At 36.2% G+C, this 22,011-nt stretch overlaps 1 protein-coding gene across 10 annotated transcripts in view; it reads left to right on the forward strand.

The window, feature by feature from the left end:
* The window catches only part of PAN3 (poly(A) specific ribonuclease subunit PAN3), a gene marked incomplete at its 5' end in the record, with an annotated part of 117,835 nt that overhangs the window by 77,293 nt on the left and 18,531 nt on the right, over positions 1 to 22,011 (forward strand). For 5 of the 10 annotated variants that reach the window (XR_014236817.1, XR_014236818.1, XM_082365035.1 and 2 more), the window contains 9 exons: positions 5,676 to 5,923; positions 7,052 to 7,108; positions 8,313 to 8,417; positions 9,227 to 9,284; positions 15,782 to 15,943; positions 16,177 to 16,293; positions 16,381 to 16,482; positions 19,405 to 19,570; positions 20,658 to 20,748. Coding sequence is in view for 8 of the 10 variants with exons in the window: in XM_082365035.1 (XP_082221161.1) it covers positions 5,676 to 5,923; positions 7,052 to 7,108; positions 8,313 to 8,417; positions 9,227 to 9,284; positions 15,782 to 15,943; positions 16,177 to 16,293; positions 16,381 to 16,482; positions 19,405 to 19,570; positions 20,658 to 20,748 (1,106 nt within the window). The other 5 variants (XM_082365038.1, XM_082365040.1, XM_082365037.1 and 2 more) reach the window with 4 other exon arrangements.

Below are 22,011 nucleotides of genomic sequence, written 5' to 3' on the forward strand. Positions count from 1 at the left end.
CTCCAGACGCGCAGGCTCAGTAGTTGTGGCTCACGGGCCTAGTTGCTCCGCGGCATGTGGGATCTTCCCAGACCAGGGCTCGAACCCGTGTGCCCTGCATTGGCAGGCAAATTCTCAACCACTGCGCCACCAGGGAAGCCCTAACCTAGAATTTTAATTACACTTTGACTTGAACCTATCTCAGCCTAATTGTTTCACTGTCAGTGCTTATTCAGATTTACCCATACATTCTTTTATTCTGTGCTTTTTGGGGAAGGAGTTTTCTTCTGTATTGAAGTTGATCATTTAATTGTTCTTTCACCAAGGAGATGTGAATCACCTTAAAAATGTCTTTATTTTTCCCCTCATTTGCAAATTGTGTGTAAACTTTAAGATGACCTTTATTTTCCTTACTTTGAGCATATTTTTTCATTGTCTAGCGTTGCTGATACAGTCTCCTGTTAATGTAATTGTCCTTTTTTTTTTTAAAGATAATTTATCTTTTTTTGCTTTTGTAGCTTTTTAGGTTTTTCTCTTTATCTTTGGCATGCAACAGTTTCACCTGATTGATTGAAAGGGATTTGTTTTTACTTATTCTGTTGAGAACTCTTGTTTAGGATTTCTTGAATGAGGATTTCCTAGTTCTTGAATATCCCAAAGCTTTTCTTCGAATATTGCTTCTCCAGTATTTTCTTTATCCTGGAAATTTGCCTTCTCATTCTACCTTTTGTGTATCTTAACCAGTCTTTTATATTTTCCAAGCTTTGTTTCTAGATTCTTCTCTGGTTTACTTTTCTTATCTTTGTGTCTACCTTGCTATTTAACTCACCTGTTAAGTTTTTTCCCCTTTAATTTTTTTTTCTTTTTTTTTTTTTTTAAAGAAATTCACGTTCTTTTATTTATTTATTTATTTATTTATGACTGTGTTGAGTCTTCGTTTCTTTGCGAGGGCTTTCTCTAGTTGCGGCAAGTGGGGACCACTCTTCATTGCGGTGCGCGGGCCTCTCACCATCGCGGCCTCTCTTGTTGCGGAGCACAGGCTCCAGACGCGCAGGCTCAGTAATTGTGGCTCACGGGCCCAGTTGCTCCGTGGCATGTGGGATCTTCCCAGACCAGGGCTCGAACCCGTGTCCCCTGCATTGGCAGGCAGATTCTCAACCACTGCGCCACCAGGGAAGCCCCTCCCCTTTAATTTTAATGGTTATAATTTTTACTCTTATAGAATATAGTTCTGTTTAAGAAGGACAAATGTTTGTCACGTTTTTCATGTCCTTAATCATTTTAGTTGTAGGTTTTTTAAAAATCTCCTTTATAGGGTTCTGTTATCTGGGATTCATTGTTTTCAGGGTGCTAATTCTCAATGTATTGTGCATATTTGATTCTCATTTTGGGAGTTCTTTTCACATGGGATTATTTTCTGGGGAGAGATCATGTGTGCTGTGGGTTGTAGATCATTTTTGTTTGTCGAAATAGCTGGTGTTTGCTTTACCCAGGTGTCCATTGCCAGTGCAGTTTAAGTTTTATAATTACCCACTGGGATCCCTATCACACAGAATCTCCTGGGGATTTTTCTCTCCTGTACCTGTGCATGGTGCAGGCATTAGCTTTCCATTTCTCCTGACACCCGCACCCCCCCCAACCCCGCCCCAGCCCTCTTCCTTTCCTCCATCTCTGTTCCACAAACAAGCCTACCTATTGCCTGTGGGCTGACAGGTAGAAGTTTTCTCCTCCACCATTGCCTGATGGTACAGCTTTTCCAGACTCCTGGCTTTACACTGGGATTTGAATTTCATTCTCCACATTTTACGTGCTGAAGGCCATGTTTCATATGCCTATGTGAACATGAAAGCCTCAACTTGTAGATACTATATCTGGCCTGGGATGTGGTTTTCCAAAGTTCCCACAGTACAATCTCTAGTTCAAAATTTTGCCGTAATTTCTTGCTCTTGGAGTTTTTGCTTTTGTTGCTATTCTTTTGATTTCAGCTATGTTTTAAAATGTGAGTATTGTAGTTTATCTCACAGTTCTATGTGTTCATAATTTTGGTTGGGGTTGAGGGAGAGTATTTGTTTTAGGTCAGTCTCTGATTTCCCAGAAATACGATTATCTTAAGTGGATGTTTGTATTTAGGAATGATGTTCATTTGGTATATCGTAATATTGGAGCCATTTATTTTATGCATTCTGTCATTATTTACAAGAGTCTTTTTTGTTTGTTTCCTTGGGTTTTTCAGGTATAGAATTATGTCATCCAGAAACACTGATACTTTTACCTTCATAAGTTAACCTTAAATTTTAAAAATTTCATTTCTTTATTTTGTTCATTGCTCTGGTTAATTCGTCCAGTGGGCATTTCTGTATTGTTCCTCACTTTTCTTTGAATTGGGTACTTATAAGAAGGATTGTTTCAAATGTTCTAAAGCAATTAACTTATACATGACTTAAATATCTCAGTTTGCATATTCACTTAATAAGAAATTATAGTGTAATTATTGTATATGATCTCACCAAAATGTCATTTTAAGAGTTAATTACAAAAGTAATACAAAAAATAAATACACAAATGAAATATTTTTAATTCAGATTTTTTTTAAATACAGATTTTCATTCTTCTTGTTTTGTCTCTCATGGTATCCTCAGTGTGTTGCTATGTTTGCTTAAGTGTTCCGGTGATCGAGTACTAATTGATAGCAAACTGTTGTAATAACCACAAGTAGCACCTCTGCCTCCACCACCCCCCATATAAGGGAAGATGGAACTTATAAAGGAATATTTACATGTGAGAGAGATGAAATTGAATCTGTTCATTTTACTTCACCTTTATTTTTAGTTACTGATTTCTGTAGTAAGGTTCTGCTCCTTTGTGCTGTCTATAATTTAGTGTTATATGCAGGCAGTTAATATTAAGTGTGTTGTGGTTATCATCTTCAGAATACCAAGTACAGAATAACTCTCTCCAAGCAGATATGTGTGTATTTTACTCAATTCTGTATACATGTTTGCAAAATATTTTGGTGGCACAAAGCTGTGCCTTTTGTGGCTGGATGTTTCAGTAATTTAGAGGTCAGTTTCCTTTCTAGCTTCCCATACAATTTAAATATTCTGTTACCCTTACGGGTGGTGATCCTTATTATTGTTTTACATGTTTTATTTTGTATGTGTTTAGATCATTCCAGCCAGCCTCAGCTCAGATATACTAAAATGTCAGTGCTGAAACTTTGTACTAGAATAGCCACAAAATTTAAAATTCTGAAGAGAAAGCTTGTAACTTACAACCTGTAAACTCTACTAGATTGTTTTGGGTAGTCTTTTTCCACGTATTTAGCCTTAAGGAGAGATTCTACCTTTTGTTTCACTTGTACACCTGCTCTGGTGTCAGACTCTTCCCCTCCTCTCCTGCTGCACCCCACTTCCCCCATCCCGCTCCCACACATCGTTTAAGTTGTCACACTAATGCTCCTAAGTGTAATGGACCCCCTTTCTGTTCTCTAGTATATGGCTTAGGGGTTGGGCAGCTGTATTGAATATTGGCTAAGAGCACAGGCTTTGGAATCTAATAGACCTGAGTTTCAATCTTGATTCTTTTGTTCAGTAACCTGTATTTGCCCTTAAAATAAATTTTTAAAAATTATTTTTAAGTTAGTTTCTTCCTCTGTGAGGTGACTGTTGATATACCTACCTCACAGGGTTGTTGTGAGGATTAAATAGTCTGGTATATGTGAAGCACTTTTATTACTGCCTGACATATGGAAAGTGCTTAAGAATTGGTAGCTGTATTTGCTGCTGTTATTTAATTTAAAGGTAGTAAACAAATTTACTCATTTTTGGTGACTTGGCCAGTTTTATATTGGAAGGGCTTAGAGACTAGCTTTAGGAAAACTGTGTAGATGCATTTCATATTAGATGAGTGGGGAGTATGTATCTTTTGAAAATAGTTGAATAATCCTCCAAATTTTTGCAGTATGGATTGACCTACAATTAAGTGTATAATATACAGAGTTAGAAAAAACACAGAACTCTGGAAAAGTTTTTTAAAAATTAGGCTCATATGTTAATATAATAGCTTGGCTTCCTTATAAGTATTTTTCTAAAGGGTTTTAGACTTTTAAAGTTTCTCTTAGATGTATTTAAGACATACTTGCGAAATTCCTGGCCTATTTTAATGTCAGTGCAGTAGACATTGTGTTATATAGCAGGAAGAGTATTAAACTGGAAGTTTGGAGAATTCGGTTTGAAGCCTGGCTTTGCTGTTGGCTGTGCACATATGTCCTTGGTCAGATAACAGACCCCCGATGTGTAAATTTCTGATCTGTACTGCGGTGCTTGTTACCTGGCCTACCTCAGTTGCTCAGAAAATCAGACAAAATAATTATGTCAGGGCTCTTTAGAAAATACAGAGGGCTATCCAGAGTAAAAATAAGTATTATCTCAGTTCTCAACCTTATTTTTATTCACCTACATCTTTTCAAAAAAGTGTGTTTTATGAATTCTTAGCAATTGAAATTCATACCCCTGTTAATCATATTTCTGTGACCAGAGCATTTTGGTAACTTTTTTCTTGAATTGTGAGATGGCATATTACTTCAGGTGAAGGTTTTTAGTTGTTCCCCAAATAGCCAGAAAATAGTTCCTGGATAAGCTAATTCTTTCAGGAAGTATAACTAACTGTAGCTCGAGAAACCATTTTCAGTCTCTGCTCAGAACTGATCACCTCCATTAAGCCTTTGATTAACTGTACCCGGTTTTACTTAATTTGCATTCCATCTGTATTTAGGCATGTAGTTTACAGTATATTAGTTCATATTTGAGTGTTTTTGTAAGCCATTTCATGTCTTTTACATGTGACCTGGTCTTGTTTTCTCAGATAGCTTGGGATCTCCTGAAGGGTGAAGACAATTGTCCTTTCCCTTTCTTCACCGTAGATTCATGATAGAGGATGCTCTGCGTACAGTGGTTTCTTGCTAGTTGTGTTTGGGTAAAACTCGCACTAGAGCGGAGTATGCATCTGCAGAAATTCTCAGTTGTCTACTGTATAGCCTATGCCTATTTAAAGACAAAAGGCATCAAAACAGTATACTTCTTGATTTAAAAAAAAATACGGTATTTAAGCTGCCATGTATTTCAACTAAGACTAGACTTAGTTTTTTTTTGTTTTTTCAAACCATTCTGTTAGTAGTATTTGGCCAAAAGAAATCTAATAAATCTCATTAAATAATTTGATTTTTTGATACTAAAATATTTTAGGGATATGTGATATTTGTATTGTTAATAGCCATAATTTTAAATGATTCTTTACAAAAAAGGAATTATGCCTTTTATTAAAGAAAGGCTTTTATAAAAGGCATAATTTTATAGAGTCCCAGTTATTTCTCACTTTTTGATTAAATTAATTTATTAAGTTATCAGTAATTCTTATTATTGAAGATTCTCATGTAAACCTTGATATGGAGGAAACGTATTCTTACAGTAAATATCCTAATTTATTTGGGAATGACTATATTTGAAAAAAAGAAATTCTTTACATTTGCTTTTAATCAGAGCTTTCTCTAAAACAAGATAAAATTGTCTTTTATTTTCGAACTTAAAGAATTTTGCTAAAGATGTTTCTTCCAAATGAACGTTTGCATTTTATTTTCCAGATTTTTTTCTCTGAAACCAGTTTTTGCTTTCTAAGAAACATTCTTACATCTTCTTCAGGAATGTCGTTGTCTGCTGGATCTTCCCCTCTTCACTCCCCCAAGATCACTCCGCATACTTCTCCTGCGCCCAGAAGAAGAAGTCACACTCCAAATCCAGCAACTTACATGGTGCCTTCTAGTGCCTCTACACCGGTTAATAATCCTGTTTCTCAGACTCCATCTTCTGGTCAGGTGATCCAAAAGGAAACCGTCGGTGGGACGACTTACTTCTATACAGACACAACTCCAGCACCTTTGACTGGAATGGTATGTCTGCATTTAAAGGAGAAAAGAGAGGGCTCTTATAACAGCTCCTTCTTATTAATGAGATTATTGAGGAGGTTTACCCAGTCCTGTATCTTTTTACTGTGATGTGAAAAAGTAATTAATTTCTGACTTAGATGATAATTCTAATCTCTTCTTACCTCTTCAGAGTAATCTGTTTCTGCATTAATAATAACTCTAGTTTTGGACAAATCTGCTTATAATCAGAAGTTATATTTAAGCTCTAGTTTAGTACTTTATGGCATGTTTTGCTTATGGGGTTACCTAGTACTTGTGCTAGCTGGAGTTGATGTTTGCTGACTTTTGTTTATAGATATAGGTAGTTTCACCTCTGAAGTTAGAGAAGTAGATGGATTCTTATCAGTAGTTGCTGAAAGCAAACCGATGATAAATGCTTGCTTAGGCGAGGCAGTGACTTAATAGCTAGAACTCTGGATAGTGGAGGACACAGTGATAGGAGGCCTCCAGTATGGGTCACTAGTAAGGAGGGAGGAGGTTTAGGGAGCCCTGATTATGGGTAAAGAAAGAGCTCCCAAAGGACTATGAGGAGAGGAGAGGGGGAGGGGGCCGAGAGGGAAGCGTCAGGTTCCGTAAATTGTACATTTTTAGTTTCATAATTTTGTCCATGTTCAAAAATTATTTAACTATAGAAAAAATAAGTAGTAGATGAAGATCTCATGAGTAAGAAAGCCAAATTCCATTAAAATATGAATGCTGGTCTAAACTGTAGATATTTGACAAAATCATAACTGACAGGCTTAGATGAAAAGTATGTTTGGATTTTGGTAAGCAGATTTTGACCCCGTAAGTTGAATTAATGATTTATTTTGATTACATTTAATATTTTACTAAAAGGCAGTTTGAGTGGAAAGACAACAGATTTTTATTTTTCCTTTTTAAGAGTCCCAGTTCCGCCATTGGTTTGTGACTCTTGAATCTTAGTACCTCTGAGACTGGTCCCCCGATTGTAAATGGGGTTTAAGCACACGACCATCGTATGAGAAATAAATGTGAAAACATTTATAGAAGTACTTGTAAATCATGTAAAATGCTTTCTAAAAAATAATAAAATAGCTAATAGTTTTTTGTTTTGTTTTTGTTTTTGGTCAGAGATCTTTCAAAAGTTATCACAGAACAGCTTGCCGAACTGAAGGTCAAATAATTGAGGTAGAGTAGAGACTTTCCTTGGTTCTTTCAAGTAAGAATTCCATCAATGTTTTACTTTTGGGGGGAGGGGTTATTATATTTTATAATTACTTACGTTTTTTATTTTATCATATTTGTAGAAAAAAGTTAGTTTAATCTATGAAGAGGTTCTTTTGTCACAAAACTGTCTCAGTTGTTTTTGTGGAGATTATATGTGGCACATTTTTGTAATGTTTTTACCCTTCAAACCACTCTTAAAAATATGCTCCTGGTAAACCTGAGGTAAGCAAGCCCAACTGTACTACCTGATGTAAGGAAACCAAGGCAAGAAAAAGGAGGCAGTATTCTCCCTTCAGGTATAGGTTAAAGGAAACCTTACAAGTATTGCAAAATCACTCTGGTTGAGGTCCAGAGCAGAATAGTCACATGAGGGCAACAGAAATCAACTGAATTCATTTTTAAAAGAGAAAAAAAAAAATGTTTGTTTTGGCTTTAAAAATGAAAGAATAAAACAAAAGATATTTTAGGACGTACTTGATTTTGTATCGTGGACCAGTTGAAGGGAAGGAGAGGCAGAGGAAGAAGGGAAAAAAGCAGGGTGGTGAGAAGATTCCAATTGGAAGAGGCAAAGACAAGAAGCTGGAAGCAGAATTTAGTAACTTTGTTGCAGTTTGATTGGAAGGTATATTGTCCTACCCTTCTGTTCACCTCCACTGCTGACCCAGAGTATGTTGGTCCTCTTTGCTGTTCTAGTTTGAAGTGTTAACAAGTATCTAGATAACACTTTGTTTAGTTTGGTCGCTAGAAACCCTTGAAGAGGACAGTTCTTTGGGCGTCCACGGCAGAGTTACTACATGATCTGACTGTGCCCAAGCACCTTTAATATCTACTTTCTTCCTCTCTTCCAGCTGCCTTAAAAAAATACTTACAAAGAGCTCCTTTTGCCTCTCATTGGAGCTAAAATTTTACTGTATCTGAAGAAATGTTTCCTTTCTCACTAGATTTTTAAAAATTGGTTATTCCAATAAAGATTATTTTAAAAATGAATTCATTCAGAAGGTGTACTAATAACAGCTATTCTCAGGTGTTTAATTCAGTATTATTTAAAGATTAAAAGTATCAATTTATCACTGTCATTTAAAGATTCAGACTTTATCGAAATAATGATAAAGCTTATAAATTGAGAAAAATTGATCATTATATTTTCCCCCTTCCTATCTTTCAGGTTTTTCCAAACTACCATATTTATCCTCCAACTGCACCTCATGTTGCTTATATGCAACCAAAAGCGAATGCACCTTCCTTCTTCATGGCTGATGAACTCCGACAGGTATGCTTTCAGAGTTCGGAGTGGAAATACTTAATGTCTGTCGTGCTTTAGCAAAGAACTGGAGAAAGAACAGAGCTCCTTTCAAATTGTATTATTTAATCAAATATGCTGTACTAAAGAAGATAGAATTTAGAGTTTATGAGACTAATCGATATATTTATTTAAGGAAACCCATTTTTAAAGAAAGTTGCAAGTAACTGTGTTTGGATGTAGAACATGGAGTAGCTATTTAGATGGGCCACCTCTCTGCACCGCACATCCCGTGCACTGGAAGGTCTCTGAAGTATATAAATAAATAACTTAAATGGTTTCTAACCACTAGACCACTTTTTGCCAATATCTGTAGTAGTTGCCTAATAAGTAGTTTGGCCTAGAAATGAACTTCATTTTAAGGCAGCTCAATATTTTCTGTAAAGTAGGTTTTATAAAATTATTTAGTTTTTTTGTCAGGTATTATTTGATATGTAGAATTTTATTTTACTCTTAGTTTCTCAGAAATGTTTTTATTTCACAGAAGTAAGTTGCACCAGTATAATGTTTGTAGAGTGAGTTATCGACGAGCTTGGCCACAGAGCTAGCCATATGCTCTGGGTTATAGCACTGCTACTTGAAACCCACCGTAGCTATGGGCAGGTCTATCTAGGACGGGAATTTAGACATTTCACATTATTGGAAATGTTATTTCCTGATATCAACATTAAAAAGTACACATGCCAAAAATATTAGTACTCAGGCTATTCAGTTGCAATAGAAAGTCCAGATTTCAGAAGCTGTGTTTAGATGTAAATATACGTATTTTCTTTTCTTAGGAGCTGATTAACAGACATTTAATAACAATGGCTCAGATTGATCAAGCAGATATGCCAGGTAAAATGCAAGTTGACTGATCCTTTTAAAGGAGAGTATAATCCTTATGTAGTCCTACATGTTTTTATGCCTTAAGCTATCTAATTACTATTTTATGACTATATTTATTTGAAACCTACTTAAGAAGAATTCCAAGATGCCATTGATCATCTAGTTTTTTTCAAAGAATTCTACATGTGACAAGGTTCTAGTTCATCCAAAAAATAGGTAGTTTTAGAATTCATGGTGATTTACCTCATCGTGCACTAGAATATTATTATCTTTTGAAACGATGAAGTATAGGTACTTAAGTAGGGGTGGGGAGGTGAGTGTTATTATTATTGAGGCTGCGGCATGCCAGACAGGGTACTAAGGCTTTCTGTGTGTAAGTTTTTTCCTCACGGGAACTCCTGTGGTATAGATACTAATATTATCACCTCTGTTTTACATATGAGGAAACTGAAGTTAACAGGCAGGTTAAGTAACTTGCCTCTAAGAACAAGTGGCTAGTAATTATCTGACCGAGTCAGGATTTAAACCTCGGTTTTTCTGACTGTACCATGATGTTTCTCAGAGAGTATTAAAATCTCTTTCCCTAGCTTCATCGGTATAGGCACAATGAAATGTGGTGTAATTTAGGAAAACTTTATAAATAATACAGTAGGAATACATTTGCTGTAGCGATAATCTCAAAACACCTGGTTGTAATCACGGATTCAGCGTAGTCCACTGTGTATCTTCTTGATCGCTAAAGAATTCAAAGGGATATGTCTGTCTGGCTGTTATGTCTTAAGACTGGGCAGGACACGTATCTGTCATAGCCTTGGAAATGTTCACGTTGGAATTTTCCTTATTACTAAGCGTTGTCTTTGAGGCCCTAGCTAGGGTAAAAAAAAAAAAAAAAAAATTAAAAGAGAAGATGCTATTTACAATGGCTTCAGAATATCAGTACCTAGGAATAAATACAACAAAAGATGTTTAAGATATCAGTGGCAGAGATTTACTAAGAGGTGTTAAATAAGATAAATATAGAGAGTGAAATACGATATTCATGAATAGGAGGACATAATGATTGTAAACTAATTTTTGTAAACTGATCTATAGATTCAGTATAATTTCAGTCAAAACACATGAGCTATTCTTACTCATAATACTTCTGACACCTAATTCGTGTCCTAACAATTTAATTGTTAAGGACTCAGTCCCATAAGACCACTCCTTCTTCAGATGCCAGCTGAAATGGGGTACCCAGGCTACTTAAACTTCTGTCTGGCCAACTACAAATTTGGGGGTTTCCACAACATGCCCTCAGGTTCGGCGATTAGCTGGAATGACCCACAGAACTCGGCAAAGCACTTTGTAAACTATTACTGGCTTATTATAAAGAGTACAACTCAAGGAACAGCCAAATGGAAGAGATACATGGGGCAAAGTGTGGGGATAGAGTGGGGTGTGGGGAACTTCCGTGCCCTCTCCAGGTATGCCACCCTCCCAGCACCTCCTCATGCTCACCAACCTGGAAGCCCTCTGAAGCCCTCTGTTTAGGAGTTCTTATGAATGTTTCATTGTCTTGGTGTGGTTGATTAAATCTCTGGCTCTTGGTGACTGACTCAGTCTCCAGCCTCTCTCCCCTCTGTGGAAGGTTGGGGGGTTGGCTGAAAGTTCCACACTTCTAATCAAGATTTGGTTTTATTTTTTTATTATATTACAGCATAGCAGAGCTTTTCATAGTATATGATAAATATATCAAAGAGTAAAGGTCCAAGACTACCTGAAGCACTTGGAAGATTATGATTAGGATTCTGGGTGTATTGGGGAAGGGAGGCTTGGTTTGAGTCTGTAGTAACTGAAACAGTGTTGTAATGGCACTGGGTTAGACAAATTGATTACTGGAACAGACTAGGGAGAACCTAGACACATTCTGTGATAGAGGTGGCTAATCAGTGGGGAAAGGAAGGCATTGGAAAAAATGGTTTTCTTTATGGTAAAAGATTGTATTGTTACAATTGTATCATGATCTCAAACCACATGCAAAAACCAGTTCCAAATAGATTAAGAATTTAAATGTCAAAAGCAGAACTTTAAAATTCGTACTATGAAATACAAATGAGTAAATTTAATCTTTCAGTAGAGAAAGATTTCCTACACTGGAGGCAAAGATTCTTGACTCTTAAAGAAAGTACTGATAAATTTTACTGAATTACGATTAAAGGGACTTCCCTGGTGGTGCAGTGGTTAAGAATCTGCCTGCCAATGCAGGGGACACGGGTTCCAGCCCTGGTGCGGGAAGATCCCACATGCCATGGTGCAACTGAGCCTGTGCGCCACAACTACTGAGCCTGAGTGCCACAACTACTGAGCCCGCACACCTAGAGCTGGTGCTCCACAACAAGAGAAGCCACTGCAATGAGAAGCTCACGCACCGCAACAAAGAGTAGCCCCCGCTCGCCGCAACTAGAGAAAGCCCGCACACAGCAGCAAAGACCCAAGGCAGCCAAAAATTAATTAATTAATTAATATAAAAAAAATTAAAAACACTCCAAAGATTTCTATAGTAAAGAAAAAACTTGAAGAAGATATTTACACAATTGACAAAGAAGATAAAAACCACAAATTAGTAAGAGCCTGAAAAAAAAAAACACAACAAAACAGAAAAATGGCCAAAAGGTAGGAATAAGCATTTCAAGAAAGTGGACATTCATACAACGAAAAATCTATGAAGAAATGTTGAACATCATTGGTGATTAGGGAAGGACAAATAAGATATCATTGGAAAGTCTGACCGTGTGCAGTATTAGGATATGGATCCACAGGTTCTCCAGTACATTGCTGTTGGTCGTATAAATTGGTGAATGTGTTACCACTTTGGAAAATTCCCGAAGTTGAATATCTGTGTACCCTGTGATCTAGCAGTTCTGCTCCCAGATATAGGTAAACTATATATTTTTAACTAGAAAATGTATAAAGTGTCCATAACATCACTGCTTACAATAGCAGAAACTTTGATCAGTCCAGACGCTCATCTTGAAGGACAGTGGGTGAATTAACTGATACTGTCAGACAATGGAATATTATACAGCTGTTTAAATGAAGAAAGTACACTTCATAAAGAAAGCAGTAATATGGAAGAATCTCAGTAATGTAATATTAAGTTAAAAAGTGAGCTGCGAGAGACCACATAGAGCATGATACCTTTTTATAAAGTTGAAATTTATATATGTATTTACATTATCAATAAATGCATGTGTATATGCATATATACATACACATACATAATAAACTTTTGAGGAATACATATAGGTATAATGAAACTATATAAAAAGGGAAGGAAGAGAGAGAAGGAAGGCAGAGGTTGGTAGAGAACCATGTATTTAGATGACCATTCAAGTCAAGGTCTGAGCCTTCGTTTTGTGTGCCAAGTTTGCAGATGCTTACCATATTATTAAGAATAATTAACTGAATAAAAGCAGGCCATGCATAGACATGAACTAGTGATTTGAGTGTCACAAACTAAAGATTGTGGTTAAGCCAATTCTGTGCGCCCGTGTTCAAACAAGGTTTAATAAGTGGTTTTTTCTGTCGCTGCTCTCTCTCTGATCTTTTTCATGTCTCATGTTTACTATTAACCTTTGACTCATTTTGACTCATTTATTAATCTTGGTCTTACTGACTTTTTCCTTTCCCTTTTCCTTTCCATTCTTCATACTTCCATCAAATTAGTACTTCTCAACTCAAATCATAATTTATTTCCTGTAGGTCAGTGGTTCTCAGCCAGGAATGATTTTACCCCTCATGGGTCATTTGGCAACGTCTGGAGCATTTTTGATCGTCACAGTTGGCAGCGGGGTGCTCCTGGCTGCGAGTGGGTTGAGGCCACGGATGCCGCTAAACACCCTGCAGGGCACAGGACAGTCCCCGACGACAAAGGATCGTCTGGTCCAATATGTCACTAGTGCTGAGCTTGAGAAACTCTGCCATAGGTTCACCATGGTGAACCTCAGACATTCAGTATCTTAGATCCAGTCTCTCATTCTCTATGTTCTTTGAGGGGACGTTGGGTTGAATAGAGGAAAGAAACTAAAATTTTCTTTATCATTATTTTTAATATTATTTGGTTGAACTGAGCCCCAGACTAAAAATTGGGCTAAACTAAGGAGTGCATTTGTCTGGGATCTTCCAAGTTGGTTTTCTTTACTTTGATTTTTGATGCCAAACAGTGATTGAGGCACCCCTGTTCCCTTTATTGGTACTTAATTTTGTGCATTTGTTAAACTGAACTAGAAACAAAGAACAGCAGAACAACAAGTGAATATTCCTGTCTATTAAGGGAAACATTTGGTTTTCAAGGTTAATATTAGGCCACATATGATTATTTCAGAGTAGACTGGGAAATGTAGGGTTAAAAGATCATTTTCCAAAAAAAAGGTTAAAATCAGGATGTACAGATATAAAAAGGAGAAAAGTACTAAAGATTTTATTTAAGTTGTGAGGGAGCCAATCATATATTACAAGACACATCATAGATCAGGAATATTGAAACAAATGTGCAAACTGTCTTTTCCACAGGGGAGGAGGGAAGTCCGTCAAGCCTTCACCAGACAGAATTGCCTATAGACAAGAATTATTTTGCAGTGCAGTATTTATCAGTTATTTACAGGGGTGTAAAATATCTTCCACAGAATCAGAATCAGACACCAGAGGGTTATCCTTTAGACGGTGCACTGTTTTCCACTGAAGCACAATTTTTTTCCTTCAGTGTGTAGAATTCATGACTTGCCTAAAAGTAGACAGAGGGAGAAGGGAGTTCAGCGTGTAAGATTTTTAGCTTATTGTGTCCCTCACTCAGTCTGTTTGTCACGCTGATGCTCTGAGTACCGGTGTTTGGTGTAGTAAATTTCGAGTCCTTGTTGGTGGTCTGTTAGCTGTCTGACCACTCTTTCCATTTGTTTTAGCTCGCTGGAAGCAGTCTTATCCATCATTTTGTAGTAAACATGCCAAATCTTCTGTAAGATCTTTCCTAATATCCTTGGAACTGGCTTTCCTTTCCATGGCTTTGAATTTCCATGTGTAGTGGTTCTCAAAGCACTTGACCCAACAGCAACTTTTCATTATCACCTGGGAACTTGTTAGAATTGCAAATCCTTGGGCCCTGGTTTAGACCTACTTACTGACTCAAAACTCTGGGCATGGGACCCAGCAAACTGTGTTTTAACAAGCCTCTAGGTAATTCTGAAGGGTGCTAGAGTTTAAGAACCAGTGCCATGGTGAATTGTACTTTTTTAAAAGCTGTTTTGCTTGGTACTGTATTGTTTTATGTAAATCTCAATCCTTTTTCTCTAAGCCTCTTGATAAGAACCCGTATTTCATTAACGTGTGTTCACTAATACATAGTGGATACTCAATATATTTTTACTAATTTGAAATTAATTACTTCCCTTATCAAAAAACTGGGAAACAACATTTATTCATCATTTGTTTCTTTGTGGAAATTGAACTGATTGTTCAAATAAAAAATAGTAAATGGGCAAAAGTTACAGCTATATTCACTTGTGTGTATACTTCCCTTATACCGCCTTTTTTCAGTAGAACGTGCCTTGACCTTGGTTTGAAAGTTAACAATGAATTGATGTTTGTTTTTCACTATGGCCAAAATTTGATCTAGGGGTTAAGAGCACAAGACTACAGAAACAGAACCCTGGGTTTGTATCTCAACTACCTCTCTAGATGTGTGATTTTCACTTTCCTTGTTTATGAAATATGGAATCCTATCTCATAGAATTGTTTCAAGAACTAAGAGATAATGAGTGTAAATATTTGGTAAAGGCAGAGGGGTCATTTTGAACCTGTGTTCTGGAATTTCTTAATGACATTTCACTTGTATTTCTTAATAGGAAATACAGGGGAACATGGCAGGCATAGTGGTAAAGCTGTTTTAGTTTTTTTCTTTTGTGTTTTGCTAGGTATTCAAACTGTGCTATTCCACTGAATGGTTTGAGAGTTTGATACAGATTGCTATATTTGTACATAGAAATCGATATACATACACAGACATATTACATATACACTCCAGTTTATTGTTATTTGTTTTCTATTTCTTTAAAAAAGAATTTCATATACTTAACACCATTGTCTAAATATGTTTTGTACAAAATAAGATGTTTAAAGAAAAAAACTATCTTGATTTTTATTTTACATCAGAATCAGAAATGGTTAATATCTCGTAAGTAATAATGCGAATTGTTTCTAACAGCTGAGAAACGAGTGGTGTGCTGTTATAAAAGACAAATATTTTTGAGTGCATGAAATCTAGTTGTTCTTTTGTTGTTTTATAATGCCTGTTTTTATTGATAGTGAGACAAGTGTCTCCTATAGAATTGTTACAAATGTCGACACTGTTCTAGAATACAGAGTGTGTTTGATATCTGGTTTATAGAGTTGGTTTCTTCTTCATTACTTTGAGATCTGAGAGATTTGTGAATGTCTGCAAGTTAAAGTCATCTTCTTACAAATTACTCTAGCAGTCCCTGCAGAAGTTGACAGCTACCATAGCCTGTTCCCTCTAGAACCACTGCCACCACCCAACCGGATACAGAAATCAAGTAATTTTGGATACATTACGTCCTGCTACAAAGCTGTAAATAGCAAAGATGATCTGCCTTATTGCCTTCGGAGGATACATGGTAAGGAAGATAAATTATCCTCTTTGAGGAGCATATTAGTGAGGCTAAGATTATTCAAACATTCCTAAATGAGTTTATTTATTTAACATGAATTTAAAGGATAATACATATATTATTTCATTTGGAAATTAGTATTTCATAAGTGATGTATAACATGGCTTTTTCTGCACATTTCTGATGAAATAAGGGGGAGATGTCATTTACAGGTTAGCAGAAAATTTTTTCTTCTTCAGGTTTTCGTCTTGTTAACACAAAGTGCATGGTATTGGTGGACATGTGGAAGAAAATCCAGCACTCAAATATCGTGACCTTGCGTGAAGTGTTTACCACTAAAGCTTTTGCAGAGCCTTGTGAGTGACTTGTAATGGTCTTTCTGCCAGTGGGCTTCATTATTTGAAGCCAGATTGCAGTAATGAGCGTTTGTGTTTTATTTTAAGCTCTTGTGTTTGCATATGATTTCCACGCTGGAGGAGAGACCATGATGAGCAGACACTTCAATGACCCTAACGCGGACGCCTATTTCACGAAGAGAAAGTGGGGTAAGAAAAGGATGCAAGCAAGCTGTGTCTGACAAATGCCTTTGCTCTGTGGAAGAGTAGTTCTGTATTTTAAAATACATGTAAATTTAGCCCTGTAGTCATTCAGCGTAAAGACCCTATTGCATTTATAAAAGAAGTACCTTAAAGAAATGGAGTCACTATGTAACAAGTCAGGAAATAACATGTTATGTACGTATATAGACGGAGATGAAGGTGGGTGATGAAAGACTCATGTAAATACCTGAAATTTAAGTAGCTGAGACTACGATAAAAGGTTTTTTTCCTCTTAAATTTTTTTTTCTTTAAAAAATATAATGCTTTCTGAGTAAAGATGGTTTGGAAAATTCAGTAAATTGAAAAGTAATCCCTGTAACTTCACCACCCAAAGCACGTCTCTTGGTATATTTCTTTCCAGTCTTGGTTTTTTGTTGTGTTTTGTTTTGTTTTGCATACTCCAGTGTGACTGTGTGTCATTTGTCAATATGTAATTATTTCCCTAAACAAATGCTTTTGCTTGAAGGTGGGATTCCATGTTCCTTAAGGAACTAGTCTTCAAAATAAATTTTCAGGTAACTTTTACTTAAATGGGGAATATTTTCTTTTTTTGCCCCTTTCTAATATATACTTAAAGAATTGTTTTTTAGTTCAAATATTGCAAAGAACCAAAATATTTTAATTACATCCTAACAAATGATTATTAAAGTGTAAGTTGTTTCAGAGTAAAAATAAATCCATTTTGCGAGGTCTATTAATTAGTTTATGTTTTGGGGGAAGGAAAATGTATGTATCATTTTCTTGTATGGGGGCAGGAAAGAAACATTCCATTCTTTGCAGTGGTTTTTAATTTGTTAAAGATTTTCCTGAATATATCCTGAGAGGAAGTAAGGAGGGAGAAGACTTGAGTCCACATTCCAGTATCTTTTGGATCATGACTCCTTTAAGAACTGGCATTATGGATAAAAAATGTATTCTGTTTACTTGTAACTGTGCTTTCTGACAGTTGAAAGAAGAAAGCTGTGGTTACATGGCTGTTTCACATTAAAAAATCTGGCCACATAGTGTGGTCATTTGTTTCCTTTTGCCATGTCATCTGTAGCACATACATAATTTTGTTGAAGGGGATGTGGTATAACTTTTCCTACAGATGAATATAGCTGTAGTTGTTCAAGTTTATTTTAGTAATAACACCTGTGAAGTGACTGTTGGCTTTAATTTACAGCTGGGTTTCTCAGCCTCAGCACTGCTGACATTTGGGGCTGGATAATTATTTGTGCGGGGCCGTTCTGGGCATCGCTGGGTGTTCAGCTGCATCCCCGCCATCTACCCACTAGATGCCAGGAGCAGCCCCTCCTCCAGTTGTGACACCAAAAATATCTCTAGGTACCTCCAAATGTCCCTGAGGGGGCAACACGGACCCATGTTGAGAACCACTGATTTATAGCACTCCTTTCCAGTTTTTTTTTTTTAATCTTAATTCTGTTTTTGGTGTTGTCTGACTATTTGATATATTATGTTTACATTTTCCTAGGAATCAGTTCTTTTTCTAGTATTTAAAAGTATTGTTTGAATGGTAGTAACTTCCCTAAATGTACCATATATACTTTAATTTACAGCAATTTATATAATACAAGGCAATCCTGTGTTCCCAATATGAATATTAAAAAAAGAAGGTATAAAGAGCCAGTGTTTGTATAAACTTATAGAGACATAAATGGAAGTATAATGCTTTCTTATACTATTTAATTTGTTAATTTAAAACAAACTAAAAAATCACATATTGTAATAAATATACTAATAAGAAAGTGGCAATAATAATAGCATACCATATAGGGATTGTGATAAGAGGTTTAAAATGACATAATGTGGGTAAAGTAACTAGACAGAATCTGGCACACAGTATGCACCAAATATTTGCTATAAATATGTAGCTATAAATATTTGCTATAAATATTTCTTTTCCTTATTACCACACGTATTAAATAGTTTTATTTAAACTCTTCGTGGTTGTCTTTGATGTTTTCTTGACGTTTATCACTAGAGCTACTTTTTGAGTCATCTATCACTGTTTTCCAGATGGTATTATCTTTAGTTCTGTCTAAATTGAGGCATAGCAGTTTTTGAATTTTGTATTTGCTCTTCCTTATTTGCTATTTATTATCTCCACAGTCAACCATTTAACTGTGTTGCTTTTATAACTGATTCAGAAAAGGTTTGTTTACAACCATGTGAACACTTGGATTTATAAAGTCATATTCCCTGAAATAATTACAAAATCTAGATTAAATTTATACGGCTTCTTTTCTGCTGCTTAACAGTGACCCAGAAAGTAGTATCAAGAAGCACTTCACAAGAGTTGACAGAAGCAAAAGGATTACTTTTCATGGTAGACCAGGTTATTTTTGTGTTTCTTCATTACACATAAGTGACATTCAGTGTTTTCCGGTTATGTTTTTTGTGAATTGGGTGTCATTTCGTCTGACTGACTTGGCGGTAACAGGGGAGGCTGATCAGTACAAGGAGAGTAAGAAAACACTCAATGTAAATGATGGCGGAGACTTGTGTTTCCCTCAGGCCCCACACACCTGAACGGTGCAGCTCCCACACACCTGAACGGTGATGTAGGCAAGGGCTAGCCACACTTTAAGAAAAACAATCTCTGCAGTTCCTGTTTTTAATCTGAACTCATTTATTTGGCTCACAATTAAGTATAAATTCTTACATTAAATAATCTTTGTGCAATAATTATAATGGTTACAGAAAAGAGAAGCTCAGTGAGAGCTCTGCTGCTGCTAACAGTATAAAGGTATAATATCATAAATAAGAAAATTTGGGTTTGTTTCTTAAATTCTTCTCAGTTTGCATGTTTTAGTCTTTTAGTTAATTATTTAAATGAAGATGCCATTTTTTAATTTGCTTTTATAGGTCAACACGATGGACCATTGCCCAGACAGCATGCTGGATTATTGCCAGAATCTCTTATTTGGGCGTATATTGTCCAACTGAGTTCTGCATTGCGTACCATTCATACAGCAGGTTTGGCATGTCGAGTTATGGACCCAACAAAGATTCTGATAACTGGCAAAACAAGGTACTAGCATTTTGAGTTTTGGCTTCTTTATTGAGCATCTAACCTATGACAGCTTAGTAAACATAGCATGATGATTTGTTTTAATTCTACCTTTTCATATATTCCATCCAGAAGAACTGCCATGACTTTGAGTTCATTTGTAAGTTTTTTTAAAATGTTGAATTCTTAATAAGATGCCTGGTTATTAACCAAGATCCTGTGAGGGTTTGGGAGGTATGTATGGTTAAGGTTGGGGGGATATCAAACAATATCAGTACAACTTTTCTGTGTACAACTGTGGTTCTCAAATTTTGTCATGAGTCCTAATATCCTGGAGGGCTTAGCACAGGCTGTTGGGCTCCACCCCCAGTGTTCTCATTCAGGAAGTCTGGGGCGGGGCCTTAGAATTTGCATTTCTAACCGAGTTCCTGGGTGAAGGATGCTGTTGCTGCTGATTGGGTTTCATGCTTTGAGAACCAGTGATAAAGGGTTAAGTAACACAGACCTTGACATCACTAGAGTTTTATTTGAGTTGCTGAAATTTTGAGAGTTGTCTTGGGTAGCATAGCATAAAGAGCTCAAGGTCTAGTACCAGGTTACCTGGGTTCATATCCTGGCTCTGTTAGTTACTTAATTAACATATATGTGTTCAACAGTCTGTGAGACAGGTAGTATCTCCATTTTCCATATTTGTAAGGTACCTGCCTCATAAGATAATTGAGAGGATCAAATGAATTACTACATATATAATGCTTTGAATGTGCCTAGTACATGTTAAGAAGCTAACTAGTTCTCTTTTCATGAATAACTAATAAAGAACCAACTTGGTTTGGTGAAAAGACCACTGGCCTGGTAGTCAAAAGATGTGTTATAGTCCTGGCTTTATCCATTCCTGACTTTTATAACCATAGGCCTATCACTTGATGTCTGTGATGTCATCTCTAAAATGGTGTTTGATAGAGGTTATAGGGGGGTAGGACAGGAGGTAAGACTGGATAGGATTCTGAGATCCCTCCTAATATCATAAGAAATGTTCAATTTCCAGTAGTATGTAATTTTTTTAAAATCTCATTTTAATTACTTTCTTTAAATTTTCTGGTCTTTAAAGGTTGCGAGTAAATTGTGTTGGAGTTTTTGATGTTTTAACATTTGATAACAGTCAGAATAATAATCCATTGGCATTAATGGCTCAATACCAGGTGAGTAAGAATTAACATGGATACTTAATAACTTAAGGCTTGATTTTTTTTTTTTTAAAGATAAATGTTGTTTATTTTAAAGTTTTTCAGGGTTTTAAGTCTAGATTTCAGTTTATGCTGGGGGTGGTCTCCATGCAAACTTTGAACGTGTATTTTCTTAATCACTGTGCTGTGTTTAGTGTAGAGCCTTTATACGTTGGAATATACAGAATTAATGACAGTGTCAGAGACTCCAGCTGTTTGAATGAAAATGCATTTATTTGACAAGGAAATTTGTCCTCAGCATAGATTAAAACATTAATTAGTCAGCTGAGTGAAATATATTAAATGACATTTTACTTTTTTTTCACTTTTTAGTGTGTTAAAATCACACCTATTATTTTTACTTTTAGAATAATTGTCCCACTATCAATCCAAAATTTTTATTTTCAAAGGAAAATTTTTGTATTGCTGTTTTCTAAATGATTTTTTTCTTTTGCTTAACCAAAGCCTATCACTCGCTTCTTGTACATTATTAGAATTTGGTTATAGTCTGACTTCATCATAATATTGTGGACTTAGGTCCCATTTTGTTCTTAGCTATTTAGTTTTTATTTCTTGATTTACACAATGTGTAGGAGAGTAAGAACCTACCTCTGCAAGGAGCGTTAAGTGTAGTTGCTTTTGCTTTGATTACCCTGTGCAAGTAATGTAGCTATTTAAAGTAAATATTTCGTATCATTCAGTTTGTATTCATATTTTTTGGAGGGTATGCAGTTGTCATTTTAAGACAATGTTAGTTTCTTTCATGTAAGAGATCTTTGTTGTTTCTGAACATTTATTAACTTACAGAGGTTTGATGTAAGGCAGAATCTCTTGTTTACATGGAGAAACAAGGAGGAGAATACCTTACCTTCCCACTGTCCTTCTCATTTCATTCTCTTTTCTTTAAATCTTTGAAAGATTTTAGTTCACTTTATGAGACAAAATTTCAGAACCAAAGGAAAGGCCAGAAGGAGAAGTAGAGTCCAGGTAGTTTTTAGTATGACAGTTGATTCATGCATAAACCTCTTCCTTTGCTACTGGACCGTGGACAGTGCAGTCCCCAGACTTAGAGCCACTCGTCACATTCAGTTGTATGCAGCCTTTTCACAGCTTCTTCCCCTCTGCTGGTGCCCACCTACCCCCAGCAGCAGCCAAGCTGTTCTGGTTGGTAGCGCCATCTAGTGGGCTCTCCATGGAAGAACCTGGCTACCCCCGAACCCCAGCCCCCAGCCCTAGCAG

The sequence above is a fragment of the Balaenoptera borealis genome (genome assembly GCF_965194805.1).
Source record: "Balaenoptera borealis genome assembly, chromosome: 18".
NCBI lineage: Eukaryota > Metazoa > Chordata > Mammalia > Artiodactyla > Balaenopteridae > Balaenoptera > Balaenoptera borealis.